We start from the raw sequence: 19,973 nt of genomic DNA, 5'->3' as shown, positions 1-19,973 counted from the left end.
TGATTCTATTCATTCTGTAGAGCAGGGATAAAAACTGTCAGAGAGGGGCAGCTCCTCAAGGGAAGGAGCTAAGGTGACAGAAGGGCAGGCAGAGGGATGTCCTCACCGGCAGGACGCAGCCCCACGGTATGCAAGCGGGAGCAGAGAGCTCGCTGCTGCATCCGTGATTCCCACACTAGTCAGCCCAGCCTGACTTTTTAGGATCTTGTTTCTGTTCCGCTTCAACCACCCTCCTATGACACAGCCTGAGACCTCTCTCCACAAAGGTCCCAGGTGGGGAAAATATCTACAACCCAAGCTTCCAACAGACATTTATTTGTTTGGGATGAAATCAATGCACATGAAACAGTGTCGCTCCCGTGTGCTGCGCACCTCTGCCATCAGTGAAAATACAGACCAAAGAGTATCATATGGCCAGGACAGCAGCCTGTCTCCTTCTCCATGACCAGCCACACAAACACAGCCAGTAAACACAGAACAAAATGGGCCAGGACCTTGCCCATCTCCCCCCCGCCATCCTCCCTGCCAGCCCAAGCACTGCTCAGCAGCTGGAGTCTGGGTCTTGGGGCCTTGCGGGGTGGAGGGAGGGATGAATTAGGGGCCCGAGTCCTGGATCGAGGGCTCTCCCCTGCCTTTGGCTCCCTCTCAGTCCAACCAACCGACCTGGCTTAGTTGCTCATCCTTCCCCAGAAGACCCTGGAAGGCAAGGACAGCAAGGAGGGGCTTCTAGGTCTTGAGCCTTTGGTCAGTGTGGAGCAAAGCAAACACCCATATTGTACCACACGTGTGACTGCAGAATGACCGAGCAAAGCAGCCACTGGACAGTTTCTGGAAGAGCAGGGAGCCCCATTAGCTCCAGGATGGATGCTGCCAAGGTCTGTCACCCTTGCTTGGCCAACAGTCCCAGCTGTGTACTGCACCTCACTCCGTTACACAGGGCTGGCAAAGCAGAGCGGAGCTCTCCGTGACCTAGTTGGCCCCTGTGATCTCCAGGGTGCTCCCTCCAGCCCACACTGAAGCCTCCCCCAAGCAAGGAGAGCACGAGGAGCTGGCAGGGGGTGGCTGTAGGAGGCTGTAGGACATTAACAATCAGCAGCACAAACTAAGCAGGCTTTAGACTGAGGCCACTGAAGTCAACTCGGGTGACACGAACCAAAGCGTCACTTAAAGAACAGGTTCCCACACAACGAGTTTTCTGGCAGTGATGATAAAGAAATGCAGGAGGAATTTGGACCTGCTTATGGCATTGCACTAGGAAGGATCCCGCTGCATTGTGTTTTATAAGGATGAATATGGTATTAGGGGCCATGGAAAGAGGCAAATGAGTTGTGACCATCTTGCTGGCACGGGCATGTCAGACAGTGACCCAGGCAGGAACACCATCTCCAGACCCTACAGCAAGCTGCAGCAGAACTGAGTTGGAGGAATCAGCATTTTGGCCAGAGGGCAGCCATACAGATGGGAAGCCACCCCAGGCCACCCAGTGAAGCCACAGCAGCCTACTGGGCAGTAGGGCAGACAGGGCAGGGGGTGAAAGGGGGCTTAGCAGATCTGGCTGTGCCACCTCAGCACAGGTGGATACCCAGAAAGGACAACAGAAACTGAGACTGGGTGACCTCGGGGTGCCATGAGTCTTTTGCACAGAACTTTACATCCAGCTCATGGTGCCAAGCGCAGAGGCGCTGGCTGGGGCACGGGAGTGCAGGACTGAATGCCCTCTTGGCAGTAAGAGTGTTTCTCACCTGCTATCTCCACCTTTCCCTGACATTTCCCCAGTCTCCCGTTTGGTTTTCATTTCCCTCTGCATGTTGCCCTGTTCTTCTGAATGTTTCTCCTTTTCTCTTTTGCTTTAATTTCCTCCTCTTTCTTGGAGCTGAAAACCGAATCCAGGAACAGTGTGGTGGGGAAAGCGATGCACCTGCCCCACGTTTCAACACACCAGGTCTGTGCTCAGGTGACAACTTCACAAGAATTAGCCCTTCATCCAGCTGGCTCTGGGGACTGCCCTTCACGCTTTGCTCAGCTCCACCCAGAGCCATACAGCACCTTGCAATAAAACCGATGCAAACACAATAAAACCCAGACCGGAGACATTCCCCACCAAGAGCCCTCAGGAATCATCCCGTAGAGACTCACAAGGTGGTACAAGGCTAGGGATGAGACATCAGCTGTGGCCACAGCATGTCTTGGATGGTGGAGCACAATGTCCTCCAAACATCAGCTCCCAGTGCTTTTTTTATTGCTCTGTCCAGGTAAAGGACTGCACCAGTCCTCTTTGTGCTGGGCTTGCTTGCCGCTGCTGCACATACCTCTTCCAAGCTGAGCTCGGGTGGAATTTGGTGTTTGCTGATGTCAAAGAGGAGACGACTGCTGGCATGGCACCAAGGATACTTGCCACCATTCAAGCCTGCACCAGCCTGCTTGGGAAGTCTCTTCGGTGGTGGTGCTGCAGTGGGAAGCATGAACAATGACGGGAAGTTGAACCTCTCGGAGGAGAGCAGGTTGTGGACTCTGGCTGGAGACCTGGGGAGGAAAGACAGGAGATAGGAAACTATGGGTTGCAGCCATGGATCTGCTTGGTGCCTCCCTAGAGCAGCAACCCTGCTTCATAGACCACCTAATGCCAAAGAGACTAACTCTTGGGTGTGAGCACCAGGTGCACTTGAATGACAAGGACACTTGGCCGACAGCTCCCTCCTGTATGCGCTTACAGGGAGATGCAGTGGTGTCGGGGTACACCACCTGCAGTGTGCCTGGCCCCTCTCCTCCCTGCCCTCCACCTCTCTTCCCCCTCCACCCAGCTCCCTCCATCTCCTTGTCCTCCTCCCAGCCACTACCACTGCCACTTCCCTTCCAGCCCCCCTCTCCAGGCTCGGTGGGGCTCCAGCACTTTTCCCTGACGGCATCCCCTCCAGAGAAGGGCTGCAGCCTGGCGGTCCCTCGCCGTGTGTGTGTCCCAGATGCTGATGCTCACCCAGCCCACACAGGCACTTGGCCGTTGCAGCACACCACGAAGCCCCCCTTGCCCAGCCCAGCTTCCCGGGAGGTGTACGCTACCGTGGTCATGTCCTGTGCAGAGGGGCTGGGGGCTGGCCTACATGATGGAGCAGGTGAAGCCACAGCACTCCTTGAGCAGGGTGAGGCCCGTTTTGGTCATGTACGGTGCGGAGGTTTGCTGTCCCCTGGAAGTCATTTTCTTCTCTTTGACAGGAGCTATGGAAAGAGGAATCGGTGTCTGCCAGGTGATAAGGGCACATGCCCATTGCTGCTTCTTAGAGCTCCTTTCAGGGCTAAGATGCTGACCCTCCTGAGATCCCCACCTGGGCACGAGCTCCTGCACCCAGGAGGCACATCGCCACGTGTGCTTTGTGGGTGTCCACAGGCAGGACACAGGCACAGGGACCATGGGCTGGAAATTCCTCCCACTGCACTGCAGAGGTGTTCCTCCAGCAATGACGGAGGCACAGGGGAGAGGGTGGCTTGCCGTCAAAGGCCATGAAGAGAGGAGGACTGGATGGACACCACAAGTTGTGACCTTGGGTAATGGTGTGATGAAATGTGAGGAGCTGGTTGGAAAGGGTCAACTGAAGTACATCAGCTATAAGAGGACACCTACCCATCCCCGTTCTCCCAGGAGGCAGTGGCTGGGGAATGCCAGGAGGGAAACGGAAGCATAACATCTGTACCAATTCGGGATGTTTCCACAATGTGATCTCAAGCACCAGCATCCCCCAGTGGCCATTTCCCCACACCCTCCTCCAGCACAGACGGCCTCCAGGTAAGCTAGCCCCATGCAGAGCAATAAGACCTTGGAGACAGTGCTTAGGAAAGGGGAGAAACGGCCAGGGAGGTTCAACACAAGGAATAAAACTCATCAACCACCTACTTGCTTTCTGGAGGTAGCTTTTGGAGAGCTTACTTTGCAGGAACTCTGCCATTTCCTTGTCTTCTTCCCTTTCCCTATGACAAAGAGATTGGTTACCACTCAGGAGAGGAGCAGCAAGGCATCCAGGAGCATCTGGCAAGGCATGACACAGATGAGACTGCACTGCCCTCAGTACAAGAAGAAATTGCACCCAGCTACCTGAGCCTCTCAAACTCCACGTCATCCACCAGGAAATCCCGTGTTTCCACCAGCTTGTGTATCTGCTGTACCAGCTCCTCTTCCTTCTGTTTCTCCTCATTGGACTTCTCGTTCTCTGCAGCACAGGGAACACAATTAAGACACCAGCAGGGTCCATCCCGCCCATACCGAAGCCAAACTTGCTCTGCCTCTGCTCAGCCCAGCAGCAGACATGAGAGTGGGGGTAAAAGCCCACCCAAAGTAAGCACCCGGATCCAGAGGCAGGCTGCTAAATAAGCAACAGCCTCATCCAAAACCACCCTGGCTGGGAGGGGACAGGCCCGGTGTCACCAAACTTTGAATTTTTAGCTTCTCTCCAAAATTTTCACAAGGCTGAGCACTGCAAGATGCAACTGTGAGCTTTGCAGAGCGGACAAAGGGCTTCTCAGCAAGGTGACCTCTCTGGTGGGAGACAGCCGTGGCTCCTCCAGGGCCTTCACCTGCACTGCTGAAGAGGCTGGGTACTGGGTCTCAACGAGCTCAGAAATGTCAGCTCCAGGTGTCACCATCAGATCCAGGTGTCACCGTTCAGCCAGGATGTGCTTAACCCACATTTCCCATACCTGCACACCCAAACGGTCTCAGCCTGGCTTGGAGCTGTGTAGGGGTCGAGAGACCTCTGAGCCAGGTCCTCCATGTGGCTGAGAAACCAGCCAGGATTCAGGTGCACAGGGAATTGCCACCAGTGCCCAGATGCCTTGGGAACACTGCACACCACCATTTACTCCATACATACAGAGACACAAAAACCAATACGATCCGCTGGCTTTGTAGCCTTATTCCATTGCTGAACACGGTCCCAGTGATCTCATCCTCTACATCTGACCTTGCAAACCACTGTCAGCCCCATTCCCACCCCAGCGACAAGGATGACAACTGTCTACCAAGCTATTTTGAAGGCATTAGCCTTAGCTGTCACTTGAACCCCCAGACTGACCTACCTTGAGCATGGTGGAACCCACTTGTGCCCCATATATTTGGGCAGTGAGTTAGCGAAGACCTGGAAAACTCTCACATCACTTTGGAGTCATGTCCGGTATAAACTGGTACTTAATGGTAAGTGGGATATGTGAAGAAGATAGACAGGGCTAAGGAGTGTTAAATACAAAAGGAGAGCTACCTTTAGGTGGAAACGATGACTGACTGTGCTGCATCTATTTAATACCATTTCTGAATTCAGCAGCCAGCCCCAAAATCAATCCAGCACAGCGTGGATCGATCTCCAGTCTTCCTTCAGCTAAATAAAAACACAGCAAAATTCACAGTATGGAGCAAACCCCGCAGGCTGGATCTCAGCAGTTACCTCAACTATGTATTGATTCATAGTTTAAAGTCTGCTATGTATTGATCGGAGGTGCTGCTGCAGGGCCTGGATAGGAAGAACTTCTCATAATCATCATGTTGTTAGAAACATGCCCAGCAAACAGAGGCTTCTCCTACGGCTGCGGCTGGTGCAGGGAGTGAGCTCGAGCTTTCTGGCGGAGAAAGCTGCTCCCGACTGAGGCCTGGCCCACAGCTGCTGGTCTTCTACCATGAAGAGTTAATGCAAAGTCGCCTGGCCATGGCACTGCCTCCGTGCAGGAGCTCCCACCTGCCTGGTGGGAGTGGGAGCCCCTGACAGTGCCACTTGGATGCTGTACAAATCGGAAACATCAGGCTGCCCACAAACAGAGCGGCTATTTGGAGCCAGTTAACAACCTGCATTTCTGAGTCAGAGCATGTCAGAGTTAACATACTGCTGTATAAACACGCACTTCTTTTCTGACTTGCTTATGTCAGAGTCCATCGCGACCACGATATCTCTGAATTATTAAAGGCACCTGGGTCTGGTGAGATTTCAAGCCACGGGTCTGGCTGAGCTCTGAGTCAGCGCTGACATGTTTGAATCTTTGGCTGAACTGAAGCTCACCGCCCAGTTTTACAAATGATCTGCTGTGATAGTCTCACAAGACCAATGATTCGCAGGATTTTTCCAGCACAGTCTGATTTGAGACCAGTTATAGAGAAGATACAAAGAGCATCCCAGATGCAAGCAGCATTTCTGCTCTCTGCTACATCTGGGAATGCTGAAAAGGCTAGAAATGAAGGACCAAAGCAGATGGAGGTAAACCAGCCACATATCTCCAGCTTCAGAAAGTTTATCTCTGATCCTGACCCATCGTTCAGGTCAAGTCTTGTTTATGAACCAGTTGTTGGAATTGTAAGTCCACATGGGATTTGGGTCTATATTTTTGCAAGCAGCTCCCATTTTTATGGCAGAATCCTCCCCTCCCCTGTCTGAACCTCCCTCTGGATGCAGCCAGGTTGTATTAAACTGATCAAGACCTGCATATTAAGCAGCGTTTGGGCTCTAACTGCATGCTGAAGATTCACAAGCAGACACAGCACAGCAACACTGGCATTAGAAGGGGTCAAGGTTTCTCGCTGCGCTCGGCTTTGAGATAACCTTGGGTACGGCACTGACGCACTGACGAGCTGAGCTGCTGCTCTGGAAAACACACACAGCCGGTGCCTCGTCTGCATCGAGGCATCGCCCCCTGCGACACACTCACTGATCCCAGCGAGCGCAGCACCTTCAGAGATACCTGTAGGGGAAATACCTGGGGTCCAAATCTTAATGCTTGGATGGGTACAAATGAGCGGGGCTCTGTCTCCCATCTGGTTCTGAAATAGGATATAAAGTCCTTACCGGGGGATGGATGAGGATGTCCTAGGAGGAGGCAAAGCCTTACGAACAGTGATGGATACAGCTGGTGGGGAAGCCTCTCTTGCTCATTCAAACCCTGAGCTGTTTGGTGTGAGCTTTCATTTTAATATTTCGGCTCAGGGGGATTCTTTCAAGAAAGGTTTGGCCTTTGCTGGGATGTGGAGGGACAAGGGTGGCATGGGCTGTGACAAGGACATGGAGTGACCCTGCTCGTGGTGGGTGACAAAAGCAGCATTTCCTCCCAGCTGAAGTTTTCACATATGTTGCCCCAGACTGTTTTCCTCTTTTCAGCATCCCGAATGATGAATTCACCTAAATCAGGGGTGGTGCCAAGCCCCCTGGCGTGACATCCCCCTGGCACTCAACTCCTGTCCTCCTCCTATACCAGACCAATGCTCTCTCCTCAAAGGGTTTTTTCTATTTCCTCTGCCCATCAAGCCCAGGCCTGGACAAGGACTCCCTGGCAGTACTGCAAGCAGCAAAACTCCCAAGAAAGATCTCAGGTCAGACCCAGGGAGCCACGTTTCTCGATGCTCATGATGCACAGCCTGCAGCAGCAGTGCCTGGGAGCACCCCGGGGTGGGAGCTGCTCAAGAGCTTCTTGTATTTCATGGAAACCTCTCTGCTGATTGCAGCAGCAGGGTGCAGTTCTCTGAAGCTTTGCAAAGCCTTACCTGGAAGAGCTATGAGTTTTTGAAGCTCCTTTTTCAGCCGGCTGATTTCTTTACAAAGCTGAATGTCATCCATCCTGCAGAGACACAAATTAAACCACTGAGGGAGTGTCTGGGAAAGGAAAGGTTCAAAACCTCTAGAGCAACACCCAGCCAACGCTGGAAGGCAATGCACTCAGTGCCCACGGCAGGGAGCACAGATTTACCTGCTTTTCCATGGGAAATGGCAGCCCACTTCATCTCAGAGCTTTTGTTGGAGCTACATGTCACTGGTTGTTGGCAAAGAAAGTTTCATCACTGACGACAATGAAGCCTTATTAAAACCTGGCACATCCACCACAAAACAGCAGCTGTGTTTCTCCTTCTCCCATAAAAACAATCCCCAAACAGCAAAATCCAAAAACAAGTGGAAGCTGCTGCCACATTAAAAGATCTGACATTTTTCTATACTGCCTTTTTGCAGAATTAGAAAAGGTAGAAAAATAAAACACAACAGGAGGAAATGCACAAACTTTGCAGGTGTCTGCTGAGAAACAAGGTCATTTCAGCCAGAGAGAAGGTGTCTGCCAAAGCCGCAGGCAACGGCATCATCTCTGGCTCAGGCCACACAACAGCAGCAAGACACCCATCAGGAAGGGCTCAGCTCAAATGCCAGCAGCAGCTGCCGGTGGAGCAGATGGGGGACGTGCGTCCCTGTCTGTGCTGGAGGCAGTTTGACACAGACACTCAGCCCCTCCATGGGTGTCCCAGCTCAAGGGCTGCTCGCTAGGGCTGGCAGGGGAGACTTAGCCCAATACAGTTACTGATTCATTCTGAAAAATCACATGCCTATGCCCTTGCTAAAGTCATGCTTGAACAAGACCGAGGAGCAATGGTGTCTGGCCATGATGACCATCAGTGCTTCAGTTTGAAGAGCTTTATGCACTTACCTGCAGTGAGGGAAACCCCATGAGCAGACAGTGCTCACGGCTGAGACTTCTCTCCACCACGAACCAAGCCATCCTTGAGGATCTCCCCTGGGTAGGTGACACCACAGAGGACGAGACAAATCACGACTCCAATAACCCTCAGTGCTGCCTCTGGTCTGCAGGCTGTGCTCCCCACCTCCTGACCCCTCTTGTGCCCGTAGCTTCTGGCTTTGGAGACCTCCTGGCTTTGCCCTTTTGGGTCCTTTCCTCAAAGTCCTCCTGCTTACCGCTAGCAGCTCCTATGGCAGAGGGGCTGGGGTCAGGCAGCACATTCAGATGGTCCTGAGTAACTCCACCTGCAGAAAAGGGGGCTCCCATCATCAGCCTGGGGTAGATGTGGACACTGAACCAGGACCATTCCCCTATGACAGTGCAACTAATCCACTGATCCCTCAGAAACATCTGTATCTAAGGGCTCCCTAGACCCTACAGGCTTGTGACTGCAGCCCTGGATGGTTTAGACAACAGACGTGGGCGCCGAGCCATGAGCAGTCTGTGCTGGGAAAATACTCAGCAGCACAAACCTCTCAGCTGGAAAACAGAGGTGTCTGTACAGGATTTGGCCCTGCACTGCACTGTGTCTTGCCTACATGGGGTGAGATGGGAAACATTTTCCCCCATTAAACATCACATTCACTGACCAGTTTCACGTAGAAGCTGGTGAGCACCAACACAGCAGGGCGCAGAGCTCAACCTGCCTGCACCGAGCCTCCAAGAGGAGCAGCGTATCCAAACGTTGGCTGTGAGGAATCAGCCAACCCATTTTTCACCTGTCAGAGGCACCATACATCCTCCTAAGCCCTACCAAGCACCCCAACATCTTCGCATGAGCATCCCAAAGTTGTCCAAGCCTTTGATCCAGAAGGACTCCTTGGACGCTTCACAGGGCACATCGTCCAACCTGGGAGAGCCCTGCCTAGATTTCTAGCAAGCTCCATGGCCATGAGTGACAAGAAACCATAAAGCATGATCTGTGTCTACAGATAATACACGATTGACTTACGAGCTGGTGCCACCTTGAACAGATGTGCCTTTGGTTCCTTTTGAAGCATGCATTACTAGAAGCCCTGTCTGCATCTTAAAAATCCCGCTGGTCCTTCCACTGAGTCATGCTGTCCACCCCTTCTGGGATGAGTCATATTTGCTGGAGCTACTTGAAGATGCAGCTTTGTCAGCTGAGCCGAGGACACCAGAAATATTAGTAAGGGAAGGGAAAATAAACAGACTGATGAAGAGGGACCCTGTGAGAGATTGCTATAGGAGATCATCTCAGGTAGAGGAGAAGAGTTCCTCTTGGCTCTGTCAGATTTTTGATCCATCTGCCAGTGTCTCCATTTGTTTGCACACAGCATCGAGCAGGTCCATCGATGTCAGCGTCTGAGCGCTGCACATGGAGAACTGGGAGGTCTGCTCGTCATTTTATTGCCTGCTCATAGTCCTGTGGTGGCTAAACCCTGAGCTTAAACAAAGAACACCAGTGGGGAGATCTGCGCATGGGCAACAGGCTGATTGCTAGTGATACACTTATTAAAATTAAAATAAACAGTCAAATGATAACTGAAATATTACTAAATTGGAATGTAATTCTGCAAAAAACAATACTGAGAATAATAAATGAGCAATAATAATAATACTCATTTCAATAAAACTTGGAAGAGGTTGCAAAGACATGCACCCAGAAGGCTGCTGCTGGAGCTGAAATTACCTCTACCACGGGGGATAAAACCTCCAGCAGCATCAGCCGTAGCCATGCTACCCCTGCCTGCCCCCGGGGAGCAGAGCACTGAGCGGGTGAGATGTGCAGCTGCATCTCGCAGGGGGATTTCAGATCTTTCTTTTTACCCTATAAAAGGAGAAATATTGGGAGCGTCATTGTTTTCCAGAGCACACACATCTCAGAAATGTGGGAACATTTTAGTTTGGCATTTCCAATGAGAAGAGAACACTGATTGCTATCAACTGACCAGAGAGGTCACTCATCTGTTTGGCAGCTCATCAATGGAGATGTCCATCTCCCTGAGCCCCACAGCCCAACCAGCTGGAATATCACATTTTTTTCCCATTGGGAAAAAAAATTTAAAAAGCTCTTCCAGCCCCAGGTCCCCATCCTTTTTAACCCTGTCCTGTAGAACCCAGGACTGGGATCCCTCTTCTCCAGCAGCGATGCTCAGGGAAGCCTCCAGCTTTCTCTGCCTTGCAGAGCCACGCTCCTCCCCACTGCTGCGCTCTGCAGAGCCGATGCTCGAGTTCCCCACAGCACCTCCAAACCACTCAGACATGTCGTCCTGGCATTTCCAGCTTCCAGGTGATCACTTTTGCAGCCATGCCCACCCTGATACGTGGTTTCTGTAGGCAATTTGTTTTTGTTTTCCAAGTGCAAGCCAAAGAAGAAAACAAATAAAGGGATAAGAAAAAGCAAGAGATGTGAGTTTTGACAGAACCTGTGAGATTTAGGTACTGGTTGCCATGGAAAGCATTTAAGAACTACACTTTACAATTTCCAAAAATCCTTTTCAACAATATATTCAGGGAGAAGATGCCTCAGAGAGGTCACCACTCCAAATCTGAGCCTCTAAACCACAGTCCAGCAGACAGTGGATTTACACACGCATTTCCCAGCTTTGGTGATCCCTGTATCGTAGGTACCAGTGGGGACTCGGGCACATTAAGAAAGCAGCATATCAAGCGCTGCAACCCAGTAAATACGATCTTGGCCATTACCAGTAAAAAGTCCCAGGCTTTGTGTTGACCTGACAGCATGGGATCTCAGGATTGGGCTGACTACAGCAGTTTAGTGGTATTAAAAAGCTTAATCAACCCAGACTATAATGCTAGTCAGTCCTTTTCCTCCCAAACCATAAAATCTCCTGATATACCCAGGCAAAATGTTCTTTATCACCTTAACCGCTGGTTAGTACCACTGCAACACAGTGGCTATTTGATTGCTTTAAATGTAAAAAGCCTACAAATTTTTCAGAAAAACTGCTTTGATTATTAAAATGGACCCTGGAGAAAACCCTTCTCTCCTCATCTGGCTGCAGAGGCTGTGCTGGGAGTGGAGAGCAGGATGTGGCGTGGAGACAGGCACCAGGCACCGATGCTGGTCCAGCCCTGATGTGTCCTGATGGCCCCAGCAGCCAGGGGATGGAGAAGAAAAGGAGAAACTGGGAGGATGTGTAATACTTCAATAAGCAGAGAGTAAACTGTGGTCGTGTGGCTGTTCAGCAGCTGCAGTTCTGTGTGCTGGGGCAAAGCAGTATCCCCAGAGAGCAGCAATAAGCCACCAAACCTCAGGTCCCTTTCCAAGCCCAGCCCAAGACCCATGCACTGAGGAAGGTTATGGACCCACTGGGAAGATGAGGTGCTTGTGGTTGAACATGGGTAACATTTAGTGTAGTTAAACCTGTGTTATAAACTCTCTGTATAGAAATGGGCTGGCTCAAATCATCACAGCAGCAGTGGCAGCTTTGTAACAGGGACCCTTGCTTCTGAGAGCAAGGCCAGAGCGATGGGACAGGCTGCACTTCCATGTGGAAAACGAGGTGTAAAGTGGCCTCAGCTCTGCCCATCCCTGGGGATGATCTGTGTTTGATCGGGCAAGCAGAAAACGCTGGGGAGACTGGAAAGGGAGGGCAGGTACTCACATGTACCGCAGCTCTGACTCCCTCCTCACCAGGATCTCCCTGATCCTCTCGATTTTGAAGAGCTCCCCTTCGATGTCATCGATGGTGGTGGTTGAGTCAGCCATGGAAACAATCTCATCCTCTGGGAATGAAAGGGGAGCCACGTTAGCCAGCCAGAGACAGCAAACGGGTGCTGAGGACAACGGGGATCGCAGGGCTGCCGCGAGGACCCCCCTGCAAACACCAAACCAGTATAACCACTAAGCACGTGCAGAGTTTTACACTCATTTCCAGACTCTATGCTGCAAGAGGAGGACAACCCAGCAGGCACACGGAAAGTCACCGACACAGGGAAGGGCACAGAGCTGCCGGCGGCTGCGTTTTGCCTTTATTTCTGCTTCATATGAGGCCGGGCGCTGGAAGGGCTCTGTTCACTGCTGCCTTAGCGTCACTGCGGCTCGGCTCGCTGAGCACAGCTCCAAACACACATGCAATATGCATAAAGTGTCTGCGTGAAAGAGGACCTCAGAGGCCAGCAGGCCACCTCGTCTGAGCTGGCAGCTCTCTGAGCCTTAGAAGCAAGCATTGTTTCGCCTGCCTGCACCACCTTTGCAGCACACTGTGCTCACACCAGTGCTGGGCTGGGCTCTGCACTGCTGAGAAAGCCCCGAATTTCCAGGGGTCTCCCCCTCTGCTGAACAGTGGCAGGCCAAGGGAGCTAAAAACTGCCAGAGGGAAGGACAGGAATGTCTCCTTCTTTTTCCAGAACCATACAAGCCTGTGGGATCTCCAGCACAGAGACATGAGACTGTGTGTGCACCCTCCTCCCCTCCAGTGCATGTGAGGAACAAATGCTGAGCCCATATAGCACAGAGCCAAGGAGTCATGGAGGTAAAGTTCCTACAGCTGCTCCCCTTCCATCACAGGCTAGGTGAAGACACACACGCACACACACCCCATCCTCCCCAACTCACTGGGGGAAAAAGCCCCCATGGTACCCGGCAGGCCAGTTCAGCTTCCTCATCCTCTGGAGTGCCGAGTGTCACCTCTATAACCCACTTGGGGAAACTGAGGCAGAGAAAAGCGATGTCACTTGCTCAAGGCAAGAGTCAAGAACCTCACAGCAAAATGCAGGAAAAAGGGGCTGTAATTTACATCTTAAAAAAGCACAGTGGCAAGCCCAGGGACAGACAGCACAACAGCCCAGCAACCTCGATCTGTTGCCCTGACCACCAGCTCTGCCTTCCCCGCCCCCCTCCACTGATTTACACGCAGCTGTCCCTCTGATGTCCCACTGGTTTGCACATGACTGTCACAGAATCACAGAACAGCCGGGGCTGGAAGGCACCTGGAGCCCACCCAGCCCACCCCCCTGCTGCAGCAGCTCTCCTAGAGATGCTGCACAGAGCCATGTCCAGGTGGGTTTGAATGTCTCCAGCGAAGGAGACCCCATAGTCTCTCTGGGCAGCCTGTGCCAGGGCTCTGCCACCCTCAAGAAGTTCTTCCCGATATTCAGAAGGAACTTCTTGTGCTGCAGTTTGTGCCCATTGCCCCTTGTCCTGTCACTGGGCACCACTGGAAAGAGCCCGTCCCCGTCCTCTGGGCCCTCACCCTTAAGGTATTTGTGGACAGTGACAAGGTCCCCTCCCAGTCTTCTCCCCTCCAGGCTAAACAGCCCCGGCTCCCCCAGCCCTTCCTCGAAGGGAGATGCTCCAGTCCCCAGATCACCTCTGTAGCCTCCGCTGGCCTCTCCCCAGTCACATCGATTTACTCGAGTATGCTGCACTGATTCACACCGTGCCCGCGAACCCACAAGTCCCACAGCGGCTCCCAGTCCATTTTATGGGGATAACTGAGGTTTTGCTCCCACCTGCCAGCCTGGTCTGGCTCTCGGAGACACATCACTGAGCTTGTTATCAGCAACATTCAGCAGCACATTTATCACACACAGGCTAATCCGGCTCTCCCGTGATGCACACACAGCACAGGTTGAGAAGAGGGGGCTTAGAAGCTACAGCAAAGCCAGGCTATGAGAAAACATCAAATATCACAGACATCAGGGGCGAATTCTGCTCCCTTTGAATCTCACAGGGCACATCTCCCCTCCGAGACTTTGCCTTCCAGCAGTCCTGGGACTTGCCCCATGCAGGGACAGAGGAAAGCACAGCCAGGGAGCACCGACTCCAGGAGCAGGATTTTCCAGGAGCCAAGGGCTGGGAACTGGAGATGTCAGAGCTCGAGCTCTTGGCTTGGGGATCCCAAATGGGACCCAGGCCAGTACTGAGGGTTACAGGGGAGGAAGGGACCAGCATGAAGGCACAAGACAAAACACTCTGCATTCACTGGTCCTCTACCCATCACGTAAACCTGCTTAAGAAATCCTTCCCAGAGTGACGCATGTTTCCAAGGCTGCTGGCAGAGAAGGTTTATTAGCCAAAACATGAGTGGTTTGGGTTAGTGTGGCTGCTTTGGAGAACAGTTTTCTGCTGGTTTTGGCTTAAAAACTCATGAGGACTACTTGGAGGTTATCTCCCTCTTCCCTTAGCCACGAAGGCCACTTTCAGCTGACACCAGCGTGCTGAATCTGCACTCGCTCCCCACTCTAAGCTGTCAGGATGCTCTCAGGAGCCAGCGCCTGCTCAGGACAGACTGGTGAATACATGGGTTGGATGAAATGTGGGGTTGGATGCGCTGCCCTCCATCAGCTCCTGCTCAATGGCTCTGCTACGAATTTGCACAGAAACCTTCCCATAGCCTCGTTTCTACAGGCCTGAAGGGAGTTGCTAGGGGACTGGACTGTGGTTGCTACAGGACCAGGATGCTGTTGCTAGGGGACCAGAGTGCAGTTGCTAGGGGACCAGGATGCTGAGGTCCCTAGTCCCAAGTACCCTGCTGCTCTGCCACCCCAGAGCTCCTCTTGCCCGGGATATTTTGCTGCACCTGCACCCAGTGCTGCTGGGCAGCTGGGGCTGTGCGCCAGGGACCTCCCTGCCGCTGCCGGTGGGCACGCAGGTAACGACACACGTGAAGGTACTGCGGTGCAGCCGGCATGTGCTTGCAGGCAGCCACCCCCTGGGGTTCAGCTGTACTTCAGTGCAGCTCTAGACCTGTCAGAAAGAAGCTGCATCGCTCTAAGTGTCGCTTCCGTGCCCAGGCTGAAATGACAAGGCTGACTATTTTACAGATGCACCAATAAACAAAGCTAGGAGCTTACTGCAGCCCTCATTAGCCAAGGACACATCTAACCGCCGCTAGGAGCACAGGCGTGGGCCTGGGGGAGGGGGCCTGTCACTTCTGGCCTGGGTGGGTGGGTGAATAACCCAGAATACCTTTGATCACTGGTGGTGGAAGTATTTGGCTGACGTTATCAGCCAGCTGTTTCCCAGCAGGTGAGTGCAAGGGTTTGAAACAGGTGTCAGTATCGCTGCTTCTTTCTTCTCACCCCAGAACCTCATTAGCAGAAGCCATCACAGACAGGAGAGGAGAATCCTCACCTGTGTACATGAAAAGAGGAGGTGGCAGTGCTGGGTTGCTCACCTCCATCTGTGGCAGGAGGCTGGGATGCAATTTCAGCCCACAGGCAGCTGCCCACAAAAGCAAGAAAGCTCCTGGCTCAGCTCTGGGTGGGTTCCCATCAGAGACAGGGAATATGGTGTGTTGGGACCACCCTGCCCAAGGGAAGCTGCCCTCATGCACTTCCCCAAAGTCACCTGCAGCCTCCTGCTGCAGGTCAGGAGCATCCTGTGAAATGGGGACCGCAGACAGGTCTACACCACGCAGCAGAGCAACGGCTCCAGGGCTCGAGGAAGTTAGCCTGAAGGCACCTTGGCTGTGCCTTCAGGTGGTGTGGCTGGGCTCATGGCACCCTCCATCCCTCAGGCAAGATGTGTCCTCAGGCACGCCAGGGAACTGCTCACTAAAGCAGTAAGTCCCAGACAAGAAGCTCTAAGAGGACAGCCATGTGCCTGGAGCTGCTTAATTCAGCACAGAAGCAGAGGGAGGGCAGTCCCAGGAAAATGCTCCTGCACAATGAAGCCCACAGACCTTGGGAGGGAGCATCTGGAGAAGGGAACACAGAGCTATGCCTCTGCACCAAAACCATCCACAAAACCTCACAAGAAACCAATGAATCCATCCAGGCGACTAATTGGCAGCTGATAGGACAGGAAGGTGAACTTGCTACTGGAGACTCCTTCCATCCGCCAGCAGCTGCCCAGGACCACAGGTCATCATGCCAAGACCTGAATATCTGAGCACAGGGGCTGGAGCATGGGATGAATGGGGAGAGGCTGAGAGAAGCAGGGTGAAACATTGCTCAGACACTGGAACAAGGATCAGAGGGACTGTGGGATCTCCACCTTTGGTCCAGGATACCTCCTGGACAAGGCTGTGAGCAAGCTGATCTACTAAGCCTGCTTTGAGCAAGGGGTTGAACTCAGTATCTCCAGAGTTCCTTCCTGATTCAAATTCCTCTGCGATTCCATGTAATGAGACAATTGATTTGGATGTGCATGGATATTCCCTGCTAGCTCAGGAGATGCTTTCTCCAGGCAGATATGGAGTGATGCTGAGCTCACGAACACCAGCAGCTACAGACACGGGCCAGGTCACAGCTTTCCTGAGACAGTGGTGAGACCAAAGGGCACCGTGCACCCACAAACCTGGGCGATGGCAGCGACACCACACAGCAGTCATGGATGGCAAGTACAGACCCTCAGAGCTCAGGAGGGATTAAAACCCAGCACATCTTGCAAGCAGATAGCTGGGCAAAAGGTCTCATTGGAGATGGTTTTGCCGAAGAATGGGTTTCTTACACCCTCCCTAAGTGCCTGGCACCAGCGAGGGCCTAAGGCAGGGATGTTTATTAAGCTGTGATCAAACTTACAGTCCTGAGTCTCCCTTTGGGGCTGGAGAGGGATGACGCCTGTGTGCAGCCACGCTGCCCAGGGGTCCCTTTGCTCCCACAGCTGCACACACAACAGCGCACACAGATACAGAAATCAACCCCACGCTGCCCAAGCCAAAGGACCCCCACCTGGCACCGTTTCAACCTGGCAAACCAAGGAAGGGGAGAAAGCTTTGATTTCAACTTGCAGATGCTCTAATCATCACACATGGCCCAGGGCAAGCAAGTATCACTAATGAGGAGTATAATAGCCAGAGACTCCAGTCCATATGGCCTAGGTGAAAACATTTAGACAGCCAGCAGCAAGCCTGAGATGAGTCACAGCAGCAACCAGCACACAGTTGAATTTCAAGCAATTTACTTCATGATTAAAGTTGGGTGATTGATTGATAGTCCCCTGGGGGAGGGGGGGGGGCAGAGCTCTTGGGCTTTATCTCAAGAGGACTTTAACTCAGCCATGTACTTTTCTCTGCCACAAAAAGCAGCATGAGCAGGGGGCATTCAGCCCATCAGCATCAGCCTTTGCTCCACAAGTTCAATAATGAGAGCAATGGCAGCCCACTGCCCAGTTCTGTGACAGCCTTGTTCAGAGGGGTGCCGTCCCCACCACCCACACTGCCTGGCAGGAGGGACGCGAGCCTCCAGGACTGCCAATGCATGGCCAAGCATGCTGGTCCCAAAGGACAGGATCATGCTCAGATGGGAGAGATCGCAGCTACTGGCAGCCTGCAAACTGTGGCACTGTTTCCCTGCCAGTGCCTCCTCTAGTAAACCAGGGAGAAACGTGCAGCCTTGGCCCACTGCAGCAAGAGGGGATTTCTCCGGCTGTGTTTGTGCAGCCCCCGGCACAGCCAGCACCATTGGGGCCATGCTAGACAGCCATAAAAAAGACCAGAGTGAACAGGTGAGGTACCCCGGGATGCCTTACAGGGGGTATCACCAGGGGTGTAGCCCCTCTGCAAGACCCCACTGCTGTGTGCACACTCCCCTGGGTCACCTCCTGAGCACAGGCAGGGCAAGAGGCTGTGTGTGCTCGGTGCTTTGCAGGGCTGGCCTGAGATTTCCTGGAATGGTAGCAAACAGCAGAGCAGCATTCAAGGAACAGACGCCAACCGTTGCCACGTCCTTGCCCACCACGAGGGTCCCCCAGGAGCTGGGAGTTTACAGAACTGCATTGAACCAGAAAACATTGCTGCCACCACAGCCCTGCTCACAGGCTACCCAGGGGGGATGCCCGGGCCATACCCAATGTGGGTCCAGCAAGTGTTTGAGCCTTCCCTGGACCACCCTGATGCCACCCAGCTGCTGGGAGCAGAGGACCCAGGTGGTGGAAAGGCTCCCCAAGGGCAGGCTCTCCACATAGACACTTCCCAGGCAGGGGAGGTGTAGGAGGGAGGATACGTGTTGCCGTGCTGAAAGGCACAAAGGAGAAGGACAAAACTTCAGACCGCTCACCAAGCAGCTGAGCAGCTTCACAGGCAGCACCCACACACCACAGTACCAAGCAGGGTGCTGGAGTTCCCTCCATCCCTCCATCTCCAGCTGCCTGTCCCTATCAGCGGGGTGCAAGGGGCTGAAGGGGAGCCGGGGGGTAGGGAAGGGGAGAAGTTGCAGGCACGTCATGGCAGGGGGACTGCAGGAGCCTCCCCTGCCCAGGATGCTGCCCACTGCCCAGCACTGGGCGCCTTCCTCCCACCCCAAGGTCGGGGACTCCCTGCCTCCCTGTTTCATACTGGAGGAACTGGTCAGAGAGGAGAAAAGACAGCGAAGGGCAGGGTGTGCGCCCAGGCTCCCGGTCCCAGCCGTGCCCACAGCCGGGCATGGCAGCCCGGGGCCGCGTCCCTGTTCCCCCCAGGCCATCCCTGCCCTCCAGCCATCCCCCTGCTCACCACCCTGCCTCCCCTCCAGCCAGCCCCTTCTCTCGGTCCTTTCTCCCCCCCCCCCCAGCCCTTCCCTCCCTCCCTCCCTCCCCCCTCCGGTCCGTTCACCCCCCGCCCCACTCCCCAGGGCGGCGGCGGGGGGCTCCGGCGGTGCCGCTGCCGGGACGGGGAGCACCCGCCGGGCTCCCTTGCCTGGATGAAGCTGCCGGTTCCCCGCCAGCTCCCCGGGGCTCGAGGTGCCCGCGGAGTCTCGGAGCCCCCGGGATCGGGGCAAGGAGGGGGGGAGAGGGTAAGTTTGGATCCGCCGGTGCCCCCCGCCCGTCCCGGTCCCGCCGTGCTCACCTGGCCCCGCTCCGGCGGGCGGCCAGCGGGTGGACTCCAGCGCTCCGTACCGGGGGGGCGTCCGGCTGCCCTCCATGCCGCAGCCCTGCCCGCCGCTCTGCGCGCCGCTCCGCCGGGGCGGGCGGGGGCTCCCGCCGCTCCGCGCCCCCTGCCGGCCGCAGCGCCCGGCACGGCCCGGGGGTGGGGGCCCGGCACGGCCCCGGGAGCGGGAGCCCGGCACGGCACGGCGGTGGGGGCCCGGCACGGCCCCGGGAGCGGGCGCCCGGCACGGTCCCGGCCGTGGGGCACCCCCCTTTCTGCCCCAGCGCTCAGCACTGGTGTTACGGCTCCGGGACTCGGCCACCCGCGGTATCGCTCCGAGGGTCAGACACGGGGCACGGCCCCCGTTTCGCCCACGCTGGCTGTGTCACCCCACAAGACCCCCAAAACCCGCAGCAGTAAAAGCATAACCCCACCCCACCCCCCTGCCCCACCGGCCCAGCAGGAGGAGGCTGGAAAGCTATTCCCAGCAGGCGAGCCCGGGGGCACAGGCACTGTCGTCCCCCGTCCCCCCCCAGACGGCTGGGCTTCGCACCCCCCATGTGGGCACGCTGTGGGGTCCCCCCACCAGGACATGGCATGGAGGTAACCAAGGGCAGCTGTGCTTTTCTGTGGAAGAAGCTTTTCCCTATGGAAAAACACAACTGCAAGTGTTTAATAAATGTTCAAAGGTACGTGGTGGTCCAAAATTCAAGGGTTGGTTGGCGGCACCCT

General features: G+C 54.4%; 1 protein-coding gene across 2 annotated transcripts; it reads right to left on the bottom strand.

The window, feature by feature from the left end:
• Positions 1 to 326: 326 nt before the first annotated feature.
• LOC121081457 (bMERB domain-containing protein 1-like) lies at positions 327 to 19,328 on the bottom strand. Of its 2 annotated transcripts, none has more exons than XM_040580504.1 (7): positions 19,221 to 19,328; positions 12,114 to 12,234; positions 7,505 to 7,578; positions 4,085 to 4,199; positions 3,887 to 3,960; positions 3,058 to 3,213; positions 327 to 2,523 (listed from the first exon to the last, which is right to left on the bottom strand). In XM_040580504.1, the coding sequence occupies exons 1-6, from the start codon at positions 19,294 to 19,296 to the stop codon at positions 3,095 to 3,097; spliced, it is 579 nt and encodes a 192-aa protein (XP_040436438.1). In that variant the 5' UTR covers positions 19,297 to 19,328; the 3' UTR covers positions 327 to 2,523; positions 3,058 to 3,094. The 2 variants fall into 2 exon arrangements, with proteins under 2 accessions (XP_040436438.1, XP_040436447.1); XM_040580513.1 differs by having other exon boundaries at positions 3,920 to 3,960.
• Between the last annotated feature and the right edge of the window lie 645 nt (positions 19,329 to 19,973).

Source organism: Falco naumanni, chromosome 1, assembly GCF_017639655.2.
Source record: "Falco naumanni isolate bFalNau1 chromosome 1, bFalNau1.pat, whole genome shotgun sequence".
Lineage (NCBI taxonomy): Eukaryota > Metazoa > Chordata > Aves > Falconiformes > Falconidae > Falco > Falco naumanni.
This window is presented reverse-complemented; position numbering and strand designations above follow the sequence as displayed.

Coding starts and splice junctions, on each gene's coding strand:
- LOC121081457 (XM_040580504.1), bottom strand. CDS start 19,296: ATGGAGGGCAGCCGGACGCCCCCCCGGTACGGAGCGCTGGAGTCCACC. Junction 3,961..4,084: donor GTGGAGTTTGAGAGGCTCAG/GTAGCTGGGTGC, acceptor TCTTTGTCATAG/GGAAAGGGAAGAAGACAAGG. Junction 3,214..3,886: donor AAGCTACCTCCAGAAAGCAA/GTAGGTGGTTGA, acceptor CTCTTTCCATAG/CTCCTGTCAAAGAGAAGAAA.